General features: G+C 54.9%; 9 protein-coding genes across 9 annotated transcripts; 4 read left to right on the top strand and 5 right to left on the bottom strand.

The window, feature by feature from the left end:
- Nucleotides 1-157: 157 nt before the first annotated feature.
- PHSY_001599 (endopolygalacturonase) lies at nt 158-1,221 on the bottom strand (the record flags this gene model as incomplete). Its single annotated transcript, XM_012332227.1, has 2 exons — nt 158-560; nt 659-1,221. 2 exons carry the CDS (start codon nt 1,219-1,221, stop codon nt 158-160), a joined length of 966 nt encoding a protein of 321 aa, XP_012187617.1.
- Nucleotides 1,222-2,127: 906 nt separating this feature from the next.
- PHSY_001598 (hypothetical protein) lies at nt 2,128-3,885 on the bottom strand (the record flags this gene model as incomplete). Its single annotated transcript, XM_012332226.1, has 1 exon — nt 2,128-3,885. The coding sequence occupies one exon, from the start codon at nt 3,883-3,885 to the stop codon at nt 2,128-2,130; it is 1,758 nt and encodes a 585-aa protein (XP_012187616.1).
- Nucleotides 3,886-6,784: 2,899 nt separating this feature from the next.
- PHSY_001597 (cutinase) lies at nt 6,785-7,393 on the bottom strand (the record flags this gene model as incomplete). Its single annotated transcript, XM_012332225.1, has 1 exon — nt 6,785-7,393. One exon carries the CDS (start codon nt 7,391-7,393, stop codon nt 6,785-6,787), a length of 609 nt encoding a protein of 202 aa, XP_012187615.1.
- A 3,161-nt stretch (nt 7,394-10,554) lies between these two features.
- Nucleotides 10,555-11,037, bottom strand: PHSY_001596 (hypothetical protein; the record flags this gene model as incomplete). Its single annotated transcript, XM_012332224.1, has 1 exon — nt 10,555-11,037. The coding sequence occupies one exon, from the start codon at nt 11,035-11,037 to the stop codon at nt 10,555-10,557; it is 483 nt and encodes a 160-aa protein (XP_012187614.1).
- A 157-nt stretch (nt 11,038-11,194) lies between these two features.
- Nucleotides 11,195-12,688, top strand: PHSY_001595 (hypothetical protein; the record flags this gene model as incomplete). The annotated part of the gene is made up of 1 exon (XM_012332223.1): nt 11,195-12,688. One exon carries the CDS (start codon nt 11,195-11,197, stop codon nt 12,686-12,688), a length of 1,494 nt encoding a protein of 497 aa, XP_012187613.1.
- A 1,981-nt stretch (nt 12,689-14,669) lies between these two features.
- PHSY_001594 (hypothetical protein) lies at nt 14,670-15,230 on the top strand (the record flags this gene model as incomplete). The annotated part of the gene is made up of 1 exon (XM_012332222.1): nt 14,670-15,230. One exon carries the CDS (start codon nt 14,670-14,672, stop codon nt 15,228-15,230), a length of 561 nt encoding a protein of 186 aa, XP_012187612.1.
- A 529-nt stretch (nt 15,231-15,759) lies between these two features.
- PHSY_001593 (hypothetical protein) lies at nt 15,760-19,618 on the top strand (the record flags this gene model as incomplete). The annotated part of the gene is made up of 3 exons (XM_012332221.1): nt 15,760-15,817; nt 16,034-16,135; nt 17,649-19,618. 3 exons carry the CDS (start codon nt 15,760-15,762, stop codon nt 19,616-19,618), a joined length of 2,130 nt encoding a protein of 709 aa, XP_012187611.1.
- Nucleotides 19,619-19,693: 75 nt separating this feature from the next.
- Nucleotides 19,694-21,477, bottom strand: PHSY_001592 (sugar transporter; the record flags this gene model as incomplete). Its single annotated transcript, XM_012332220.1, has 3 exons — nt 19,694-20,889; nt 20,991-21,287; nt 21,381-21,477. 3 exons carry the CDS (start codon nt 21,475-21,477, stop codon nt 19,694-19,696), a joined length of 1,590 nt encoding a protein of 529 aa, XP_012187610.1.
- A 745-nt stretch (nt 21,478-22,222) lies between these two features.
- PHSY_001591 (hypothetical protein) lies at nt 22,223-23,563 on the top strand (the record flags this gene model as incomplete). The annotated part of the gene is made up of 1 exon (XM_012332219.1): nt 22,223-23,563. One exon carries the CDS (start codon nt 22,223-22,225, stop codon nt 23,561-23,563), a length of 1,341 nt encoding a protein of 446 aa, XP_012187609.1.
- Between the last annotated feature and the right edge of the window lie 494 nt (nt 23,564-24,057).

Raw genomic sequence — 24,057 nt, 5'->3', positions numbered from 1 at the left:
GCAGGCCCTGTCATGCCACGAGAGGCAAAGGATCTAGAACAACGCACAGTCAACGCAGACACGTCAAATGATAAGGAGCTGATCTTGCGAGTCCAGGTATTTCCAAGTTCCAATTGTTTCCACTCTCAGCTTTTGATACAAACAGAAGCCGCGCATATCAGCACGAAGCTGGCGAAGGCACGTTTTTGCACTTGGTGCTCTTCGATCCACCGCTGATCGACACACCGGACCATTTCCAGTTGGAACACGATCCCGAACCGCACAAGATGTACACCTCAGTCGCTCCGGAGTTGACAGAGCCCGTGACGCCCTTGATGTTGACGTTGCTGATTTTCACTCCGTTGGTCGGCGAGCCTGTAGGTCCCCCGTTCAGGTAGTCTTGCTGGATGTCGATGCCGTACTTGGCGATACCAGACAACTTGATGTTGGAATACGTCACGTTGTTCACCGTTCCAGTAGCCCCCGACACCGTCTTGATTCGCACCGCGTTGTCGCTGTTGACCACTTGCGAATCAATGATGCGTACACCATCCACCGTATTGTCACTTCGGCCGCCAACACTTCCGATCGACAGCCCGTGTCCTCCGGAGCAATAGCCTCCTGAGAAGAGGATGTTGCTTCCCGAATTGATTGCCAGACAGTCGTCCTGGTTGCGCACATTTGCGTTGGTGATGAACACGCCATTCGAGCGAACGCATCCGTGTTGTGGCCAAGATCGTTGGCATCTCCCGCCGAGTTGTCGATCGTGACGTGGTCGACGTTCAGGTTCGTGCATCCGTTGATGCTGAATCCTTGCACTGGCGTGTTCTTGACGTTGAGGTATCGTATGTTGCTGTTCGTCAGTCCATGAGCGTAGAAGAACTTGGGCTTCGTTTTGCCTCCGTTGGTTCCTTTGCCGTCCCACCACTGTGCTCCTCCGCCGTCGATCAACGATCCGCTTGCACCGCTAACGTCGATGTTGCTCCCGGATACAGAGATCAACGGGCCCTCCCAAGCTGCGTATCCAAACGTCGTGGTGCCGCTAAAGATCACCTTGGTCCCAGAGTTAAGTCCCGTCAGATCCAGCGTCTGCCCGGCGGGAACCTTGATGTTGGAGAGCGTAATAGTACTACACGATCCTTTACCGGACTTGGCGCTAGCAGCATCCGTGAAGGTGCATGAAGCCGCCAGAGACTCGCTGACTCCCAAGGCCAGCAACAAGAGGGCAAGGTAAGAGCGCATGGTGTCGGAAAGCGGTCGGCCTGTAGCTAGACTGGCGAACGGCTATGTCAAAGGCTTTCGTTCAGATCGTGACAAGCTCTTTATATGAGGACGCAGCCGCCGTCACAGCGATGCTCAACCTCATGTCCCATGGCGTTCAGCGGCGCTTCTCCCCGGGCTTCTCCCAATCCCCCGCCATTCGCCTTGCTGCCGATTAGAACCACGCACGTTTCGCCGTCGCAGTTCCCGGTCGTCCGAAGCCCCACGCAGCCCTCTGTGTTCTGCAGCGGCGATTCTCGTGAATTCCTACGACCGCTTGTACGATTTTTGTAGAAGCAAGTGCTTGGAAAGGTCATGAACGCAAAGCCTGGTAGTGTGGAGAGTCTGCTGTGGAAAGATTTCCGAAAAGCTCGGATACACGTTGGCGCCACCGGTGAACCACGCGAGCCAGCCTAAAATGAAACATGCATGGTCATACACGAGCTGCATGGCATTTCCAAACTGCTCTTCTGGAATCATTTTGACGGTCGACACGTTTGACATGGCAACAAGGTTCGCTAAGGCTGTTCATTTCTGCATGAGAGCGCCTGGCAACCAGCGCTTCGGAGCTGTTCGTCTACCAAATTGGCAGCATGCAGGGACTGCAGTAGCTCCTCTCAAGGCAAACTAGTCTACTCGCGATCAGAATGCCGGTCATACCTTAAGGAAGTCGCGGCAATGCGATCCGTCTCTCACAGTGGACAGACCCGAACAATCAGAGCCGTCACGCGGCGAGGCTGTAGACGGAAACCTCAAGGGTATATTGCATCGGTTCTGACAGGCGAATCTAGCTAGCAAGTTCGTCGAAATGGCGAATGCGGGGACAATAAGGGTCAAGTACACAGGGAAAGTCGAGCGTAAAGTCTCGGTGACGCAGCGCCGTGAACCTTAATCAAAGACAACAAAGTCGCTTCGGGCCACCTCCATCCGACGCCGAATCTGACCGACAATGCGCCTCGGGCGTCCACCCTGCGCCACATGCTCTACGGGGAACTCACGAATCTCGTTGGTCTGACCAAGGAAGTCTGGCGGCAGGTACTTGACGAGCGAGCTGAAATCTAGTGAGAGTAGCGTGCGGTCGATACCCGTGGGCCGCACATCGCCAGCAGCTGCGACGGCACCGTCGGCGAAAGTGGTGATGACGTTGCCGTGGTGCGAGGAAACGGCCTTGACTCCATCGGCATCTCGACCGTTGATGGCGGTGCGAACAGCGCGCAATACGGCACGGCGGATGCGCGAGCGTTGTGCTTGGAGGTAGCGTCGAGCCCGCGACTCGGACATGTTGGGGGCCAGAGCAGACGTCGCGGCAGAGTCTGAGTCGAACTCTTCGTACTCCTCGGACGACTCGTCGGTGGTGAAGGAGGGCACACGACCGGTGGCACCAAGACCCCTTGGTCGTACCCCGGCTTCCTCCTCGAATTGACGCCGCCAGCTGGCAGGAGCGTTGATCCAGACCTTTCGTACTGCATCGGCCACAAGCCTACGCGCGCGATCCTTCGATTCGGCGGGCGATCGGATGGCCAGGAAGGGCTCAACGTCGTCAGGTCCAGCACCATCGGGTGCAACAGGAGCGGTGAAGACGGAGCTCGAGTTGATATACTTCGGATTGAGCGTCCTGGAGAGCAGCGGATGAGCAGCAGGCGTCTGCTCGTCGCGATGCCGACTCTTGCGACGACTGGGAAGCAGCAGGTTGACGGGCGGGCGGGCGGCTGATGCGGCGCGGGCGAACGCAGCATGGACAGGACCTGTGGCGCCAAAGTTGGCAGTCGCTGGTGTTGCGCCAGCACCGGGCGTGACGGCGGGCGTGTTGACGGCGCTGCTTGTGTCGGGAGCGGCCATACCATTGAACAGCTGTCCGGCAGCTGAGGCGAGAGAGGCTTTCTCTTTGGCGACCTGGGCAGCTTCGAGCTTGCGCTTGTGCATCCTTCGTCTGACACTGCAGATGCACTTGTAGCCCCACCACAGATGCATTGGGTAGGTGACGAGCAGACTGATGGCGGGCCCCCAGCTGCCGTTGATGCCGGGCGCGCCGCGGCCATGTTGAGTGAGACAAGCGACGAGCAAGGCGAAGTGATAGAAGACGCGAGTGGCGAAGAACGTGATGGTGAAGGCCATGTTGGAGCGAAGCGGAGGATAGATGGAAGCAACGCCCATGATGAGCGTGGGAAGCTCAAAGATGGCAGCTGCGGCTGCTATGTGAGCCCAGCCCTTGTGAACCCAGAATGAGAACAAGAAGGTGTAGGCGATGTGGTGAATCCATCCGGAAGAGAGGTTGATGAGCTTGCGATAGTAGATGGAGCCCAGCGTAAGATCCGAGATGAGGTAGGCGATGAAGAAGGCAGCGAGGGGCTCGGCGACCGTCTTTGTCCTTGGTCGAAGCGAGTGAAGGTCGAAGCCGCCCAAGAAGAGATCCCAGAGGTAGGGCAAGCTTGCAACGCACATGACGAAGCTGGCGAGAGTGGTGAGGATCCAGCATCGCTTCTTGAGCATGTCCTTGGAGTCGCCTCGAAGCCAGGAATGGGACAAAGCGTGAAAGGTGACATGCTGCACCACGAGCGAAGCGTAGAAAATGGTATGCAGCCTGGGCGATGCCAGAGCAGAGGTATCTGGCAGCACGAAGCGATCCGCAAAGACAAACTGCGTCATGGTGTCGAGTCGCGAATGCGCAGTTGAAGTGGGAGAACCAGCAGAGCAGCGGGATCTAAAGCCAAGGGCGTTATGCCTTTCTACCGGATGAGACCTTAGGCAGTCATTCGAATGTACCAGCCTTCAGACTGTACAGTACCTCAGACGACTAGATGTACCGTAATGTAGGGTGTAGGAATGAGATCGAGGTGGTAGTACCAAAGCAACTCTTTTGCAGCGGTGTGAGCTGCAAGTGCTATTCGGTGGTCGGCTCGCGTGTCAAGTGGCAGTTACAGCCACTGCAGCGTGTCGAAAGACGAGCGATTCGGCGATGCTGCTCAGAGGTGTGTATGTGTGGAGTGGAGATAGAGAGAGCGTTTGCTAGGGGCTGAGCCAGGATAGGAGGACAGCATGCCGCGAATCCAAAACAGTGGTCGTCGTGAAAGTGCGAACGTGGACAGGCAGCGATAATGAATGCACGCCACGCTCAAAAACAAAGCTCATTTCTCCAGCTTTTTTGGGTTCCCGGCTGAGCTGGCCTCGGTGGAGCGGGCAACGGCGAATGCGAGCCAGCTCACGGTCCACGTTCTCAGGGTCCAACGCGTCATGGCCCATCGAGCAAGGCGCAAGAATGCCATCGGGGTCCCCGATAGGATACTCTCACCAGCTAAACGGAGCTATGATGGCAAGCAGCATCCTGTTGCAGCCTTCATTCTGTGACGGACGTCTTCTATTGAACGCTACCTATCTTCATGAACGAGTTGAGCTGTACCGGCAGTCTGCAACTGCGTTATTGCGGTCACGTTTGTATGCATTTGGTCACGGTAGTGCGGATGATCTGTATCACAGGTTCACACGCTCACTCCGCCATTTCGCGCTGCAGACTCACAGCTCACATACGAACCAAACGATGGACCAGTCAGTCAAGTTAGTGGTCCCAGGAGTTGAAGCGCAGCGAGGCGGAGAGCATAGATGCCTCTCGGCACCACCTCGCTGTTGATGGTTCAGGACGGTCACACGTGGCCAGTGTCACAATCAATTGTCATTGAGCTCACAATTATCAGCTAGCATGACGAAGGTGTCTTCATTTTGGCAGTTTAGATTTTCAAGCAAAGTGTCTGCCACCAAAACGACTAATTTTGTATAATTTGTCGGTCAAAAACTCCACAAAAAGTCGGCCGTGATTTAAATCTTCAAATGTTGATGCAATAATCAGAACAGCATATTTGTCAAGATGATCTTGACGTGGAAAACAATTCGCAGACAACGAAATTACGCCATAACAATCTGTGGTAAGAGGATAAATACGAGCGCCCCACTTGTGAATTGATCGAACGTGTACAGACGAGCATGGCGGATAAAAGCTCGTAGAGTGAAGTCCTACAGCCGGATTTATACCTCAACATATCGCTGACCCACCTTTCAATTTCCGCCGCGAACGTGGCAGCTGAACACACAAGTTTACCCAAAGCTGTTCGAAAAAAGGCGAGAGGCGCTGCAAAACACAAAGAATGGATTAATCCTCAAAGTAGAGCGATCTAGAACAAAAAATTAATGAAGGAGATTGACGAAAGAAGGAGTAAAAACTTCTATGAGCCATTGTATTCAATTTCGGTCGATTCTAAACTTCAAATTCTCGCACATTAGACAGACGGTCTCACGTCAACAACCTATGTGAATCTGACGAATTAGCAACATCAGAGAAGCCGTGAAGCCTGATGGTCAATATCAAATGACCACGACTCACCCGATCGCTGCTCGAACATTTTCGTCAGAGAGCAGTAAATGATTTCTGCGAGATGAGATGTTGTGATTCGGACGACAAACGATCTTATTCGAACTTTACTTTTACTGCACAAACGGAGACGAACAATATCGGTGCCATTTTTTTGTTCTTTCGTAGCCGAAAGGATCGATTCTTGCTTGGCAGTATACAATTTCAACACTTGATCGGATATTCGGTAGTATTTTGTCAATGCATCTGCATTTAGCACAAGTGTGGAAGCAGACAGACACCGTAGTCACAAAGCTTGTTCTATCCTCCTTGCAAAAGTTCTGAGCAGCGCGGATCGACATCGTGAATGAATCCTCAAATTCTAGCAGACGAGCAGACGGACGTCATATCTGGCGAACTCTTCTTGATTAGGGGCAGAAAAGTAGGGAAAAAATTACAAGGCATTTTTTGTAATTTCTTAGCGCGTATCGCCATTCTAGTCGTGTCTCTTTGACCTTGCAATCTAGCCGCCATATATGTAAAGTTCTGCTGAGTCAGCATTACACAAGCTATGATGTATAGTTGAAGTGCGTTCAGCCCGGCAGCTCACTCGCCGCTCGGCCTGTGTCTGCAAGGATGGCACCGAGCCGTCAGAGTATTGAGCCCGGTGGAGCGAAAGGAGCAAAAGAGTTGGTTCGGGGTTTGCCTCGACAGCGACCCATCCTGGGCCCTCTCGTTCCCTGGCCAGCTTGAGCGACGATACTTGACGACGGAGGCGCGCCTTGTCTCATAGTCACGAATGTTCGCTGCTCTTCTTCTTCTTCCATGTCGTTTCCGTGCGGTTAGAAGCGCAGATCTGATCAAGGAAGTGCGGACCGCGGAGCTTTTGTTTGCCTATCATTTGCGAACTCGGTGAAAGGGACGATATCACAAACTCGCCAAAGAGATTTCAAATCGGCACGCCAGCGAAGTCAAGGGTAGGAAGTGACATTGGTAATGGGCATGATGACAACAGCAGAGTCAGACACGCTGAGAGCAAGGATGCGACCCTTGACATTCTCATCGATGCGCATCGATTCGTTGATAAGGCTTCTTGGTCATGACAAATCGGAAGCGGTACGGATGATTCGTGCAGCACTGGTTGGAGGTACGAACTCCGGCGATTCGCGACTACGCGACCTCACCAGTCGTCACGACGTCGTCGTCCTATCCCTGGAGAGCCTTGATGGCAAAATTAGCGCCCATGGACTGAACGTTGGAATCTGTGGGGTAGAGAAGATGCTGGAAGGTGATACCGAAACCAGTCTGGGAGGCGCAGACTCCATCGCCCAAGATGCAAATGTCGAGGGATTTGTCGACCCAGTTGGAGGGAATGCCAGGCGAGAGAAGAGCCGAGATACCGCTGAAGCCAGCAGTCGATTTTCCACCATTGTTGTCGACGTTGCAAGCAAGGTTGGGTTTGTGGTCAGGATTTCCGATGAGGATGACGGCCTTGACAGCGTCGAAAGCGGATCCGGTGAGCTGTGGAAGGGCAGCCACAGTGGCGGCAGCACCCTGGGAGTAGCCTTCAAGGATGAAGCAGGCGTCTGGGTTGGAAGCCAGCGTGTTCTTGACCTTGGCAACGATGTTCATGGTTCCCAGGGTCGAGATCTGCGTGAAGTCGGCGGGGTAGACGGTGTCGTACTCGGAGCCGCCGGGCACCGATAGCAAGATACGTGAGTTCATGGTTCGGAATCCGGCAGAAGGGCCCTGAAATTCTCCCGTTCCTCGGGTGTCGATGATGACGTAGGAAGAGCAAGCGGCTCTCTTGGTCATCGGCATAGCTTGGGCGACGGCGGCAATTGCCAGCACAAGAGCAAGGAAGAGAGGCTTGACAAACATCTTGGTGACAGGTCGAGTGGGGATGGGTGGGCGGGGAGATAGCTGGCACTGAGAGTGTTGAGGTCAAGGGGGAGGATGAGCGGGGCTCAATTCGAATGGTTATATAGCTTCGACGATGGGGTCCATCCTGCCAAGAAGGCGAGTGACGCCAACAAACGCAGTCACGTATAGCAACGGATTGGCACCTGGCATTCACATCGCCCCGGGAGCGCAAAGGAAGGGGCAGATTGCAAGCATTAAAATGCATGATCGCAAATTGCGGATGTCGACCACCGAACTTGATGGCCCTGTTCACCAAGGCAAGCGGTCCTTGGACCGGAATGCATGGTCCGATGTAGCGTGCTCGTCACTATCGACAAGCGATCTGCATAGTCTTTAGCATGACTCGAGAGGGCGAAACAAGATCAGAGAATGTCGAACTAAGAGCTGTTTGACCATAGATGCAATCTGAGGACAGCCTGAACCTGAACTTGGCTCGGAAGCAAGCTTGAAGCCGGCGTGCGACCGCAACACGCGAAGCCGGGGCCGGCATTCTTGATTGGTGGCGTGCCATGAAGCGTCGACGTTGCATGTCAACGTGCGGTGCGCCGTCGTTCGGACATGAAACACTTTGCGCTCTAGGTGCCACGCTAGCGTCTGGTAGTGCAGCGATCCGGCAGGCGGGAAGCCGATACGGGAGCAGGAACGAGCCGGATAGGTTAGTGGATCGTACCAACTCAAGCGGCTAAGGGGCAATTGGCGGCTAGTTTGCCGACTACAAGGTAGGGATGCTGATTCACGTGGTTCGAGAAGCAAGTACAACGGTGCGGTTGCCGGAATCCACCAGCTCGGGGCAGAGTGAGGCGATGCTCGATTGCAAAAGAGCTTCGAAGACTGAGCGGCGAGTAAGGGCGTCCAGCGTTGGGCGTTCACATGAGTGTCAACGCTGTAGCGGAGCCTATGGTTGCATGGACGTGCATCAGCGAGCCACTAGAAGATTGGTGAAACGGGCTTCAAGCCTTGCAAGCATGTTGTCCAATTGCGATAGGCCAGTCACGGCCTGTGTCACTGGCTGTGAGGGCAGTGGTGGTGGCCGTTAGCGTGTTTGACAGTCAACAATGGGATGTCTCGCTTGGCAAATCTGGCGAGATTTCGAAGCTAAGGACAGAAATTGGATCTGCATTTGTGCAACAATGGGGAAAAAAAGGCGCTAAGGACAAGAACAAAGGAAGTGTCTCGTCTTTACTACCGTCCGCCAGCCTCGAAAGCTTTTGCTGAGAGAACGATGTCGATACCGCGCCTTGCTTGCCGGAGGACGCGGCATCGTGAGCATCGGCAGGATCGAGAACACCCGCAATGGTCATGGTAGTAAGCAAGCTTGGCGCATGTGACGCCGCCTGACGCGCATGCAAGCTGAAACGCCAATGTCGGCGCCGGTGGCTATTCAAGGTAGCACTTCGGCGGCATTGGTCGAAGGGGACTCAAGGCATGTGGAAGCATGAACAATTGGTGTGAGACAGCGCTGGATGTGCATGCTCTGCCATTTGTCAAGGACGTAGCCGCGAATGTTTCGTCACTCGTCAAGCAGCAAACAAAGTGTTAAATAGCACTGACCCTTCTCTCAAGACAATGGCACAATGTCCGAGGCGAGGGTTTCGTAAGGGAAAGTTACAACGAAGCCGAACAATCGACGGCTCTTGTATGCGCATTCGCTGCCCGTGCGATGATGACGACCGCCAACAACTCGCGATGACTTGCGACGACGTTTCAATCGTGTCTGATTCACATGTGCCGTCCAGAACACATGACGGACGGATTAGGGAGCCGCTTGCGAAGTAACCAGAAGTACTGTGCGTGCTGAAAGGTCGGGTGTACCCTAGCATCGGGTAGATCAGTCTTTCGTGCATCCGGGACGATCTCTGCAGAACTCATGCATTGGTCGTAGCGGGAAATGGGCCAACCGATTGAACAGCCTTTGCGCGAACCGAGGAGACCGACAGTCATAGCCCGATGTCACAGATCTCCCATCCGATGTGGTAGACGGATCCTCGGTCGACACGGTTGGAGTGTGCCGTGAGGCGCCAGCCTGGTTGGATGAGAAAGAAAAAGGATGAGAAATCGACGCGGAAATTGCGGGATGCTGCCGCTCTATGCAACTCGGTGCTTTTTTACGCATGCCAGCCGACCCCGAGCACCCGATGGTGGGGTTGTTGCCGCCCACAGCATCATCTTGTCACGGCAGGATCCGATATCCGCCAGGTGCCTCAGCTTGTGCTGAATGCAGGATGTAAGATTCGCATGTGTTGGCTTGTTGCTGGAGCAGCCAAGGCTGGTGTGTGACGCATGGCGTGAGATTGCCACCAGCAGTGGGGAAGGATACGAATAATCCTTGATCTATCTCACGGCAATAGATTGAGCAAGAGTTGTCGTGGCCAAAGCCTTCCGCTTCGCACACGTATCGCGTGACCCAAGGGAGACGCCAGTATGCTACAGAAGAACGCAGCTCATCGCAACGCGAGGTGGGCGGTGGGCCAACGTTGACAGAGACAATACTTCCCTGTGTTGGCTCATCATTAAGCTCGCTGCCATTCGAAAGGCCGACTTGACCATAGTTCTCCCTCGCGCTCATGTGTACCTAAGCGAGGTCAGGGTTCGGACTGTTGAGCGTTTCCTTTACGTGCTGTGAGTGGTTCAGATGGCGAGCAGACGGAAGCGTCATATTGTCAGGCACCAATGCCCACATCGAAGTGTGTCACCGTCTCGGCCCGCGAAGTGGGCCAGACCAAAGGGCGGGAGCGCAGCGTGGACGTGCGAGATGGCGGCAATTTGGAATGGTCGAAGCGCAAGGAACCGAGAAGCAGGACCAGTGTGACGAAAGCTCTTGCGTGCGGCAGTCAGGCGCGCCTTGACTTGGCGAACAACAACTCGGGTTCAAGACCCGAGGCTTTCTTTTTCTTGTTCTGTCACACACAGACCCAAGCGAGCGACAAAAGGTGCGCATGACCCTGACCGTCGTAACTCCGTCTGGCAAGCTTCTCGATTCGGTGGCGTTGCGCACCGCCTGTCCGTCAGCGTCGTCGATCGCATTTTACGGTCGTCGCCGCCGTTCGACTCTACTACAACACTGTGTCCGATCGAAGGAAGGCATCGGCCAACCTAGATGAACGCTGATCTTCAAATGGCCGAACCTGGGAAGAGCCCATCGCTGAATAAAACGCCGACGAGCTCGAGTTTTCGATTTTGGCGGGTGGTCCGTGTTTGAGAACCTTTTTTCTTTTCGGGTTTTCGGCTGGCGAGCGGGCGTCTGTGCGGGGAAGGGAAGGGGCGAGGCGAGGGAGGAAACGAGGCACGTCAAAAAGTGCGTAGGACAGCGCGTCTCGGCGCTTTGTGGCACCGAAGAAGCTGAGTGCGGCTCTTGACCGAAATTCCACACAGGATTGCCTCGTCTCGCGCGCTCTTTGGCGGGAGCAGAGGCAGAAGCGCCAAAGCACGCTGCGCTGCGCTGCGCTCGAGCTGCCGCAATGTCGAACGCTACGCTCACTCCGCCTCCGCTCCGTGTGACCTCGCACTGGGCAAGCTGCCCCAACCGAGATCGCCATTGCTGCCCAACTTTGCCCCGCAGTCCGAAGATCGCTCATCTTCAACGCCGTATATAACCACTGCATCGCAGCGTGACCACTTCGACTTCATCTCGATCAGCTCCCCGCCACTGCTTCATCTCATCCTCCCCCACTAGCACACAGCCCATCTTTAACCATGCCGACCCTCAACCTTGACCTGCCTAACGGCATCAAGACCACCATCCAGGCCGACTTGTTCATCAACAACAAGTTCGTCCCCGCCCTCGACGGCAAGACCTTCGCCACCATCAACCCTTCCACCGGCAAGGAGATCGGTCAGGTTGCCGAGGCTTCCGCCAAGGATGTCGACGTCGCTGTCAAGGCCGCCCGTGAGGCTTTCGAGACCACCTGGGGCGAGAACACGCCCGGTGACGCGCGTGGCAGGCTCCTCATCAAGCTCGCCGAGCTCGTCGAGGCCAACATTGATGAGCTCGCCGCCATCGAGTCGCTCGACAACGGCAAGGCCTTCTCCATCGCAAAGGGCTTCGATGTCGCCGCCGTCGCTGCCAACCTGCGCTACTACGGTGGCTGGGCCGACAAGAACCACGGCAAGGTCATGGAGGTCGACACCGCTCGCCTCAACTACACCCGCCACGAGCCCATCGGCGTTTGCGGTCAGATCATCCCTTGGAACTTCCCCTTGCTCATGTTTGCCTGGAAGATCGGCCCCGCGCTTGCCACGGGTAACACCATCGTCCTCAAGACCGCCGAGCAGACTCCTCTCTCCGCCATCAAGCTTTGCGAGCTCATCGTCGAGGCCGGCTTCCCTCCTGGTGTCGTCAACGTCGTCTCTGGTTTCGGCCCTGTCGCCGGTGCCGCCATCTCGCAGCACATGGACATCGACAAGATCGCCTTCACCGGTTCCACCCTCGTCGGTCGCAACATCATGAAGGCCGCCGCTTCCACCAACCTCAAGAAGGTCACCCTCGAGCTCGGCGGCAAGTCGCCCAACATCATCTTCAAGGACGCCGACCTCGACCAGGCCGTCCGATGGTCCGCCTTCGGTATCATGTTCAACCACGGCCAGTGCTGCTGTGCCGGTTCGCGTGTCTACGTCGAGGAGTCGGTCTACGACGCCTTTATGGAGAAGATGACCGCCCACTGCAAGGCCCTCCAGGTCGGTGACCCCTTCGCCGCCAACACCTTCCAGGGCCCTCAGGTTTCCCAGCTCCAGTACGACCGCATCATGGAGCACATCGAGTCCGGCAAGAAGGACGGCAACCTCGCCCTCGGCGGTGTCCGCAAGGGTGACCAGGGTTACTTCATCGAGCCCACCATCTTCACCGACGTGCCCCACGACGCAAGGATCGCCAAGGAGGAGATCTTTGGCCCCGTTGTCGTCGTCACCAAGTTCAAGGACGAGAAGGACCTCATCCGCGTCGCCAACGACTCGGTCTACGGTCTCGCCGCCGCCGTCTTCAGCCGCGACATCAGCCGTGCCATCGAGACCGCCCACAAGCTCAAGGCCGGCACCGTCTGGGTCAACTGCTACAACCAGCTCATCCCTCAGGTGCCATTCGGTGGCTACAAGGCATCGGGTATCGGCCGAGAGCTCGGCGAGTACGCACTCACCAACTACACCAACGTCAAGGCAGTCCACATCAACCTGTCGCAGCCTGCTCCCATCTAAACAGAGCAACTTGCTCGAATATAACATTGAATCAGGTATCATCGCTTTTGTCTTTTTTAGTGGCCTCCTGCACCGTATTCCCGATGAATCCATCGTCATCATGATCTCCCTATTCCCAATGGCTGCAATGTGCCGACGCGATGCGAGGCTGTGTGGATAGAGCGGAATTTGTAGGGGCCGTCAGTTGTTTCATTGTCGACGCCGAGAGTTTCGTCGCGGTCGAGCATGTCGGCGATGAGCAATACGATGGTGATGATATCTTCCCGCCGGCCAAGCGCACCGAGCTTTCTGGTCAAGCCTTCCATAACAAGTAACAAGTTGGACTTGAGCAACGACAGCCACTTGAGTAAAGCGACGGGGAATAGCCTGCATGGTCATTAGTGCGCATTCATTCCATCGACATCTTCTAAGATGGCATCACATCCACTGGTCTCAGTATCCTTATGAGATTCAACGAGTGTCAGATATAGGTGCAGTGAGGCAGCCTCCAACTCTCGAGCTCGTTGACTTTAAACTTTCTGAGAAGCACTCGATGAACGTCTGCTTGACGAATGCACTAGCTGAGCCTTTCGAATTGTTCAACTGTCTCCCGAAGTCTTTGACAAAAGTGTTGGCTGCATTCTGCGATGAAAGCAAGATGCGCCCCATGTCTAAAATCGTGTCTGACAGCCCCATCGTCCGGGCAGCCCGTCAGGTTCAAAAAAAACCGTCCGGCGCACAGAGTGTCGTGGAGACCATCGTCGGATATGTTGCAAGACCCGGAAACAGAGTCCCAACAAGCACTGCGTTTCCGAAGCATGAAGGGTGTGGGTGTAGACAAAGGAGGGAACAAGCGCAAGCCAGGTGCTTGCTGTTTTGCTATGGGCTCAGCAAGAAGAAGTCTTTGCTGTCGAGGGAAACAATTCAGGCTCAGAGAGCCCCCGCTTCTCTTCACTCGACGCTCGCGCAGCGGAAATGAGTATTACAAGACCGTAAAGAAGGCGAAGAAGAAGGGACAGAGTCCACCTGTGCCAGTAAGGGGGTTTTCTGCGAGACAAGAAGGAGGCGGTCGACTTCCTGTACGGCAAAAGGGGGGAAATACAACGCACCCGATCTTGATGATTCAGTGTGACTGTGTATGACTGTGAGCGAAGCTGAACGAAGGCCTCCTCCTCCTGGGCCGTTGCCCCGGTGCAGCCTCACTTCCTCAGTGTGCTTTGGTGAATGACCAGACGCGTCGCCACACAACGCAGCATATTCAGACGCATAAGATTGACCAGCTGAGCATCGGTATGAAGCTACAAACGATGTAGTCGAGATACGAGAAGTAGTGATGATACCGCAGAAGGTAGCGACCGAAGTTAAACAAGCCCAAGTGTGCTCGAAAATAGCGTCATCAACCTGTCCTCCTTCCAACTGCGTCATGCAAATGTACAGCACTAGGATTAAGCCGGTGAATTGCTTTCTTATGCGTGCGTCCGGCAAAGACAATTCCTTCCGCGAACGTCATTTTGACCGATCGACCCATTTGAGACCTGCCTTTGCCCTGTTAACAAGCGCCTTCAGGCACGCGCCTATAAGCGGACCCACGTATGCTAGATTTTGCCCAACAGGAGAGCGATAGATTCATCAACAAAGCTCGATAGCGCCGTTTCGAAGCCTGTGCAGACCTGCACCGCAAAAAGGAGCAACACGAACCCCTTGTCTTTAGCCTGCGCAGTATTCTGCGATGCCCTCTTACCTGTCAATTTGAGAATCTTTCACCTTGCTTCGGCATCAATTAAGTCCTGCAAAGGCAGCATTTGGAGACGACCCTGTCGATTTGGTCTCGAAGTAGCTTCTTACGTTTGTCGGCCAAAAGGCCGAGGCAGCTGACCCCTTGAGTCGCTCGAGAGTGCTGAAGATGTCCTGAACACCCAAGGCAAGAACAACAGTTTTGCCCAAAAAATGCTACTCCCGCCGAACTGATGTGACCAACGTCATCGCGTCGGAAGGCTCGAGAATGTTCACGTTCAAATTCCAGAGATACCACTTGGACGACCATGTCAGCCTCGATGTCCACCAATTCACGATTCTCCTGTCGAGGAGAGTCACAAGCCTCAACGGATCCTCCATCTTGAGGCCTCAACGATCGCTCGCAGACGTCTGCAGGGTAAGCAGGATCGTGCGGAACATAGCATGCTCCAACCTTGAGAACAGCGAGGATGGCGACCACCGTGTCGATACCCTCATCAAAGCAGATCGGCACGAGCTGCTGACCGTCCTCGGCTGGTCCTGGGCGGCTCGGAACGTCGTCCAACCCGGGCTGACAGAAGCAGCCGTCCGGCCGTCTGTACAGCAACAAACGCAGCCTCTCAGCCGTCGCGTCCGCACGTCGGTCAAGATCACGGTAGATGACAAAGTTGCTGCGCTCACATTGGACCGCTATCTTCTCCGGCGTTCGCGCAGCCTGCTCGGCAACGAGCTCGTGTGCGGAGGTCACAGCACGATCATTGGCTGTCAAAGTCTGCAATTTGTTCTCGCCCTTTGCAATTGGGATTCTAAACATGTTTCGAAATCCTGACTTGCCTAAAACTAGAACGTGTGGGCTTGAGTGCGTTGTTTGGGTTGCCTTGGGAAACACTTGTTGATTCCGTTCCTACCCTAAATCGGTTTTCTAAGCTTCGTTTTACTGTATTCACCAGCCGGACAAAGTTGATGGTACTTGACGTCTCCGACAACTCGAACTTGTGAATCGAGCTCACTGAAAATTTTGATGCACGATACGACAACTCGTCTGTTCTCCTTCCTTGTCAGACTTTGCGGGGCTGACGTGGCCAGGAAGTGCAGATATTGCTGATTTGAAGCAAAAGTCTATGACAGAGAGAGCCATGCATCGTCTGCAAACCGACACTGAACATTGTTCTATAGTCAGAGGTTAAAATGAAAGATTTACCAGTAGCGACTGTCATTAACAAGGCAGTCCCACGGTGCTGACGATACCCATCGTCAGCAAAGACAGCAAGGCTGTGAAAGCAAAGACTAGCTCCGGGAATTCCAGATGCAAGCCAATTTTATAAACGTTCGCAATAAGTATCGGGCCAACAGTACGCATGACACTGTCACATGTGTACAAGACGGCAACAAGATCCTCCGTCGATGCCGTTTCCGGTAAGAATGCCATTGCAAGCGCAACAATTGTTGAGTCAGCACCCGAAGAGAGACTGAAGAAGATCAAAACCAACGCAATTCCTGCGAGGCTGCCCTGACAACCAGCGATCAGCCAGACTGTCCAAGAGATGACATCCATAGCTAGGGAGCCAAGTACGAGTATGCGGTCGCTAGCGAGGTTTGAGAGGCTGGGCTGCTCTACTCTGCCCCTCGCAGGTGAAAGTGGCGAGGCTGCGGTTGCGAACCCAACGTGCTATAGACGGGAACAGAAACATGAGGAAAAGCCAACTCATGAGACCGGTCGAACCAGTCAACAAGGTGAGGTCTTTGGCCTCGAGCGCAAAACGAGATTGAGTGTAGACAGCGTGTATATTGGTGGCGACCAAGATCTCATTGCTCGTCATGCTGGCAACCACCATCTTGATGAGGTTCGAGCTCGACCAGAGCAATAGAAATGGTCTGCAGGCTTCACCAAGCCTCCTCCACAGCCTTGCTCGACGTCTTGCTGGATATGGTCTCTCATCTTGGGTTGACAGGGAGTCAAGAGCCCCGTGTTGTGTTGGTGACCCTGAAGATATAAATAAGCTGAGCAAAATCGTGGCGGCTGAAACCGTCGCGCCGATGCGGAGCGGCAATATTTCGATAACAAGGTCGTGACTAGTCTCAAGACGGAGTGACTGAAGCATCAGTGTAGAGATGAGCATGCCTGCCGAGGAACTCGCAGCCAACCTAGCCAACCAAGCTGACCGCACCCTACTTGATACCGAATCCAGGACAATGGTCTGGGAGACCATGCTGAGCAGCGTGTCGCAGCCCATCAATCCCGACAAAGCCGCCTCGACCATGAACAGTTGCAGAGATAAGGTCGGGCTCGGGTGCCAACCGTTGCGTCCGCCACTTTGCTGTGCCAATTCAATTCGCCCAGCAAAGTAAGCTAGAAACAAATGGTCCAGAGTATTGACGATCGCAGCTACGAGCAAGGAGCCGTTTCGACCAAGATGCTTGATGCAGAGAGGACAAATGACTAAAGCTGATACGCACGACGCGATACTGTTGAGACTTTCAGTGTAAGCAAATACACTAGAAAAGCGTTCGTCCACCTGTGCCAGCTGACAATTTCGCATCGAGTGGGTATGAAACGAGAAAATCCGACTCCTCAGGAGGTTATACTGCACAGACAAGTTCGTGCGAGCCTCACAATATGCACCTTAATTCACGGGCGGGATGCTTGAGAACTGGAGGGCTCGCGCTGCACCTTTGTTGATGTGAAGAGATCGTGCATCTCTCAGCATCTCCTCGTTCGAAAAGTGTGCTTTGTGAGAGCCATTTCACGAACGTCGCATTGCTAAGGACCCTATGATTCGGTTTACGCCTCCACCTAGAAGCTAATTTTCAAATGTCTCTACTTACCAGCCCATCTTGTATTTCTTCGCTTTACAAGGCGTTTTATCCGCCTCCATCGGAGGTCCCGACACTGATTTGCCCGCGTTCTCCGCCTCCACATTTGTCCGTCCGAGATCAGTCTTCTGAGCCCATCGCGCAAATTGTGAGGGGCAGGCGAACAAGTAGACAAGCCCAAGTCAGACACTCAGTCCAACAGCAAATGTGTCAACACTCATTGGGGCGCAAAGTTGATTTCTTTTTCCTTTCTGAGGAGGACCCTTGTTACCCTAACCCTAACACCCAATTGCACCTTTTCGATCCCGAGTTGCTTGCAGGTTGTCGAACTGCATTGGCTGAGCCATAGAATTGCGACGGCTCCCTCAACACCACAACATACCTTAGATGCTGGGCGAAGTTGACGTTTTGCAGATGTGCTCATGATTCATAGGGTCGCCCTTTGCACTGCAGACGGGATCTTCGAAACCCAATTTGGCCGACGTTCTCGAAGCCCGCCTCAGCGGACGACATGCATTCATCTTACTCGCCGAGCATAGGCCTCCATACTCGTTCGCTAAAGACTCCGCCAGTTTCTTGCGCAAGACACGTCTCAGCTTTGTAGCTTCGCGATTTGCAAATCACTGTCCTCCTTGCGATCACTACATCCCAATGAGCGACCTGAGCACTACAGCCGCCCACTCACAAAAGCGGCGTCGCATCACACGCGCGTGCGACCGATGCAGCGCTCGTAGCGTCAAGTGCAGGCTTCAAACTACAAGAACATCCCGATGCGACAACTGTCAGGATTATGACGAGGAGTGTACTTTTGATCGCCCCATGCGCAAGCGAGGTGCAAGATCCAGAGACGCTCGAACATCACCCGCGGTTGCAAGTGATGCTGGTCGATCTGCCGGTTCCCCCGCTTCTGCAACAAGGCAGCACGACGCGCTCCACCGCCGATCAGACAACGCCACCGACGAAAGCATCAAGAGCAAGTCATGGAACCCCGACACGTTACCTAGCCAGGCAATCGTCATGGACCTGACGGAGATCTACTTTGAAGTCGTCTATCCTGTCTTCCCCTTTTTCCACCAACCGACCCTGCTACGCAACGTTGCGCGAGGAGAATATGCCACCAGTCAACCCCTCTTTGCCTCGGTCATGGCGCTCTGCGCACTCTCTTCCGCTCGCGTCCGTGACGGCGCTCTTTACACCGAACGATGGGATACGCACTGGCTCCAAACGCCCTCTTGCGAGTATTTCCTCCAGGTTGCAGCTGATTCCATCCCCAGCGATGCGCCTTTGTCCCAGGAATTCGACTACATGAGGGCCTACGCCCTCTTATCCATCGTTTCCATCCAGCTCGGGGATCTGCGCAAGATGAACTACTATCTGTGCCTCTATCACGGATGTATAGCCGTGGCCTCCCTCCATGATGAGCAGAACTGGCCAAAGGGCATTGGGTTCGTCGAGGTGGAGATGCGCAGACGCCTGTTCTGGTCAATGTACACCTTGGATGTCTTCTCGGCCATCATCTGGGGCGGCGTTGTCACGAGCCGGGAGGCATGCTATAGCGTAACCTACCCGATCGAGTGCAATGACGAGGCGTTCAGCGATACTGTTGCCCCCGAGCAGGCACCGTCCGAGGCATCTTGTTGGCTCAGAGGCTGGAATTTTGTCACGGACCTCTATCGAAAGCTGGAGCACACGGTAGACTCCCTCGGCAGTCTCCGCAACTTGGCGCTTACACCTTCTGCGACCAATGCAATCGAGCCATCCGCTTGCGTCACGGGCTCTGCCGTCCTCAGCAATGGGACGGATCTCTACAACCAATTGCCGCCCATCTTCAAGGATATTCAACCCATCACGGGCAGGCTCAACACCGACCTATTTGGTTTTCAAGCCGCCAACATTCGCGCCACGTTGCAACTTGTGCGCATGTCCGTCCTTGCGACCGAGCACTCCACCGTGATCCAGAAGTGTGAGATTGCTGGCGAAGTGATCGAAAGCTTCGCACGTACTCCAGTGGCGTATCTGCGCGCGATCAGCACTCCTCTTCTGCATCATCTCGCTGGGATCGGCACCATCATGGGCTCTACATTCGAGGAAGGCCTGACGGAATCGTCGTATGACCGCGTTCGGTCGGTGCTCATCGATTTGGCGCATCTGCTGGCCGACCTGGAGGTGCATCTCTTTGCTAAGGCGGGCACGAGCGACAAGTTGCGATGCCAGGTAGCAAGGATTGACGCGTTCATGCACGTGCAGCGCTCGATGCACACGACCGGTCCACAGGCCGAACATTCACTCGACTTTTCACGCGCTGCCAGGAGCATGGACTTCATGAACGGTGACAAGATGCTCCCGATCCACTTCCCTGCGGACCTATTTGATGATTGGGATTGGATCTTTGACGTGACCTAGGCGTGTTTATTTGGGACTAAATGTTACATGCTCGCACGTTCAAACAACTCGTCACAGTGCCGCTCTTCGGCGTTGTCAAGCCATCGACTTTTCCTGCGAAGAGGCGGCGTCGTCCTCGGCGCGCGCGGTCCATCTTGCGTGATTGACCTGATCGACAAAGAGGGTCTGCTTGTTGTCGGCGTACGCCTTCTCCATGTTCCAGTAGAAGGGCGACGGTGTGCTGAACATGGCCTCGATGGATTCAAGCGAGCGATTGGAAGTCTCTGGATAGAGGAAATAGACGATCCAGATCCAGACAAAGTTGAGACCGGCAAAGAGGAAGTAGGTGCGGCTCTCGATGCTGCCGAACATGATAGGGTTGACGAGAACCGTCATTCCCACGCCAATGGCCCAGCCAGTGATGCCAAAGCCGTTTCCTTGCGCCCTCATCTTGCTCGGGAAGATCTCGGTGGGGATCAGGAAGGCAACGGTGCCCCATGTGGCGGCGTAAATCAGGTTGAAGAGGAAGAGCATCGTCACCGCCGCGGGTGCAATCTGGTCGGCGAGCGATGTGTTGTGGCGCGAGGCCTCGTACAGCGAAGCGGCAATAAGGTTGACGATGGCGAGACCTGCGGCTCCGGCCATGAGGCAAGCGCGTCGCCCGTACTTGTCGACGATCTGTGCCGAGATGATGGTGCCGATGATGCCGATCGTGTTGAGTCCTCCGGCAAGGCCGTTCTGCTTGATGGCGCTGTATCCGGCTTGACGAAGCAGCACGGGCGAGTAGGCCGTGACGGCAGTGATTCCGGACCAGGAAGCCATGATTTGGAGCCAGATGCAGAGCCAAGCCCTCCGACCGAGGTTGGCACCGTGACTCTTGTCCATGCCGAGGATGATCTTGACAAATTCGATAGGCGAGCTGGGTTTGGTGTGTTGAGCCATGGCCGCAATCTCATCGAATTCTTGCTCCACATGGGCATCGTTGCTGCCGCGGATATGTTGGAGAACCTCGCGGGCCTCTTGCGTCTTTCCAACCGAAGCAAGGTAGCGGGGCGAGTCCGGTAGCATCTTGATACCGACCAGAAGTAAAAGCGCAGGTAAGCACTGAAAGGCGAGCAGGAATCGCCAGCGTACGGCAGAGTAACCTCCGTCGACAAAGCTGAGGCCAAAGTCGAGCCAGTAGGCGACAGAGATGCCAAGGTAGTTTGCGATAAAGACGTAGCCGAGGAAAGCACCGCGGTGTTGAGCTGTGGAGACTTCCGAGATGAAGACCGGGGTGATGCCGGTAAGAGCTGTGGAGGCAACGCAAACGAACCGAGCCGTCAGAAAACGTGTGAGCGCGGTTGGATTGAGTGAGATGCTTCGTGTGTTTGGCTTCTTGTGTTGCACTTACCTCCCGTACCAAGTCCGGTGACTACACGGGCAATGATGATAAAGTCGGCGCTCTGTGTAGCAGCTTGGAGAGCGCCACCGATGCAGGCAAAGATGGCGGAGAAGAAAAGTCCGTTGATGCGGCCGATGCGATCGGCTGCCCAACCGCCAAGGAAGCAACCGACAATGCATCCGAGGTAGTAGACACTGACGATGCCGCCCTGTTTGGTGGTGTTTGTGACCGTACCATCCGCGATACCAATGTCGACTTCTGTGACATAGTTTGGAGAAGCATTGACGCCGCCCATGACACCCTGGTCTGTTTGCAGTGGGAAGGTCACGCCAAAGAGATATGTCAGGACATTAGGGTGGCATCAAGTTGGCAACCGCATGGTCAATTTCGACGACTTACCATAGCCCTCGAAAAAGATGGCAATCAGGGAGAAGGCCTGGATGGCAATGTTTAGCTGGGTGTGCGAAAGCCTCTTCCACGCGGTTGTGTATGCCATGGTTTCGGCGTGTTCAGGGTGTTCCGATTGAAATGGGGTAGGTCGCGGGAGGCAGAGCGAGTGTGGGATGGGCAAAGCAGTGGATTTGGTGTTGCGTGTCCCCTTTTATGCCGTTTGACGAACCACACGGGGTATGATGGAGCTGCAAGGCATCGTCCGCAGCGACACTATGAAGCAGGAACGATCATGTGAACGCTTGAGTGCAGCTCTGCTCGGTTGATCCTGGTATGAAACTCGGGTGCCCCGCCTCGTGCCGCGCGGTGCTATTCGGATCTCGCTCTCGGCTCGGGGCTGGGTCCAGCCGGAAGTCACTATGGAATGGATGCGTCCAGTTCCATTAGTGTTCTACAGTCACAGCATTTTGCAACCTGACGGTGTTGGGATGTCATGCCTAAAACGCCGAACAACTTCCAAAGTCGCGCGCGCCAACCCGGGGCCCCAGAACTAGCTTGCTGTACCTGACTGCGATGTGCCCCACTGTGTCGCCGCTTATTCGCTCAATAAATCAGCATTTAAGCGAATAAGCGAGTAGGCGATCAGGCGAATAGGCGAAAGCGCAACTGCCTAGTAACGCCGAACCGTTTTTACGAGAGCTGGACCCTTCTGGCGAGCACTCTTCTTGTACGACTTTACCGTATGACACGGTTCCGATTTCGCGTTCGGATCGACGCAGTCCTTAAATACCAGAACAGGTTCGGATCGCCACACCACCGCCTTGCGATCTCAACACTGGCACATCTCCGATATGACGATCACCAACGGGCAGCCAAACAACGGCGTCCATGGGCATACCGCTTCCCAGGGCCTCGATATGACGGTCCTCGGGCTCAACAGCGGTACAAGCATGGATGGCATCGACTGTGCTCTCTGCCGCTTTCGTCAGCAAAGCCCGCATACGCCCATGCAGTTTGAGCTGCTCCAGTACGCCGAGATCCCGCTAGAGCCAAAGATCAAGAAGCGTGTCATGGACATGATCTACCACAACCGCACCACTCCCGAAGAGCTCTCCGAAGTCAACGTGCTGCTCGGAGAGACATTTGCCTCGGCAGTGCAATCGTTCTGCAACGACAACAGCGTTGCGATCGAGAGCATCGACGTGATTGGCTCGCATGGTCAAACTATCTGGCTGCTCAGCATGCCCAAACAAGGCCAGACCAAGTCGGCTCTCACCATGGCAGAGGGCACTTTTATCGCCTCTCGCACTGGAATCACCACCGTGACCGACTTTCGTGTCTCGGATCAAGCTGCAGGTCGGCAGGGCGCTCCGCTCATTGCCTTTTTCGACGCCCTGCTCCTCCACCATCCGACCAAGCTTCGCGCGTGCCAAAACATTGGGGGCATTGCCAACGTCTGCTTTATCCCGCCTGACAATGCCGGTGGCATCGACAAATGCTTTGACTTTGACACGGGACCGGGCAACGTGTTTATTGATGCAGTCGTGCGTCACTTTTCCGACGGCCGTCAAGAGTACGACAAGGATGGTGCCATGGGTAGCCGAGGAACCGTCCACCAGCCTCTTGTCGACGAGTTCTTGGAGTTCGAATACTTTAAGCTCCCACCGCCCAAGACGACCGGCAGGGAAGTGTTCCGCGATACCATGGCGCACGAGCTCATACAAAAAGGCGAGAAGCTCGGACTCTCGCAGGACGACATTGTTGCAACCGTTACCAGGATCACGGCGCAAGCAATTGTGGATCACTATCGCCGCTATGCGCCTCGGCAAGAGATTGACGAGATTTTCATGTGCGGTGGCGGTGCGTACAACCCCAACATCACTGCCTACATTCAGCAACACTATCCCAACACCAAGATCTACATGCTCGACACCGCTGGCGTCCCTGCTAGCGCAAAGGAAGCCATCACATTTGCGTGGCAAGCCATGGAAGCAGTGGTTGGAAGGTCCATCCCTGTCCCCGACCGCGTTGAGACCAGGCAGGAATATGTGCTCGGCAAGGTCAATCCAGGCAAGAATTATCGCAATGTGATGAAGAAGGGCATCATGTTTGGACACGGCGATAGGCTGCCTCCGGTCACCGAGATGGTCAACTACGTTGATGGCGAGGTGTTCAGCAACAAGTGGGACTAGAGCCTTGCAATACAATGCTGTACCATTAGGTTTCTGCACGGAGCAGGCTGTACATGCATGCTTCTGCGCGCCAGGAGTGCCTTTCAGCTTTTCTGAAAGAAAAAATCTATCGCCTGAGCCAGCTGTTACGAGACAGCCCGAAAGAGGCCGAGTGTGACAGAATGCAAGAGGCGTCACTACGTGTGTGGTCGGTCAATGAGCCATCTTCAAAGGAATCACGCGGACGGCAACGGGAGGCTGAGATGAAGCAAGCGAGAAGACGCGCAAGCGCACACAGGGGGGGCGAGGGGACCTCCGTCCTGAGGTTCCGCAAAGTTACTTGGTTGGCGCAAGTCCAACGACAGGGTCTCGCCTCGGGAAAAGAGACGTAAACGCATTGCAAACACTTGTGCACGGTCAGGCATCATAACAAGATTTACAGCAAGGTAGCAAAGTAGCAAGAGAGCAAGGAGCGTGTCGCGCCACCTCTGAACGGAGTGTTCACAGCGGTCAGC

The sequence above is a fragment of the Pseudozyma hubeiensis genome (genome assembly GCF_000403515.1).
Source record: "Pseudozyma hubeiensis SY62 DNA, scaffold: PHS19, whole genome shotgun sequence".
NCBI lineage: Eukaryota > Fungi > Basidiomycota > Ustilaginomycetes > Ustilaginales > Ustilaginaceae > Pseudozyma > Pseudozyma hubeiensis.
The sequence above is the reverse complement of the archived record's forward strand: the minus strand, read 5'-3'. Positions and strand labels throughout refer to the sequence as shown.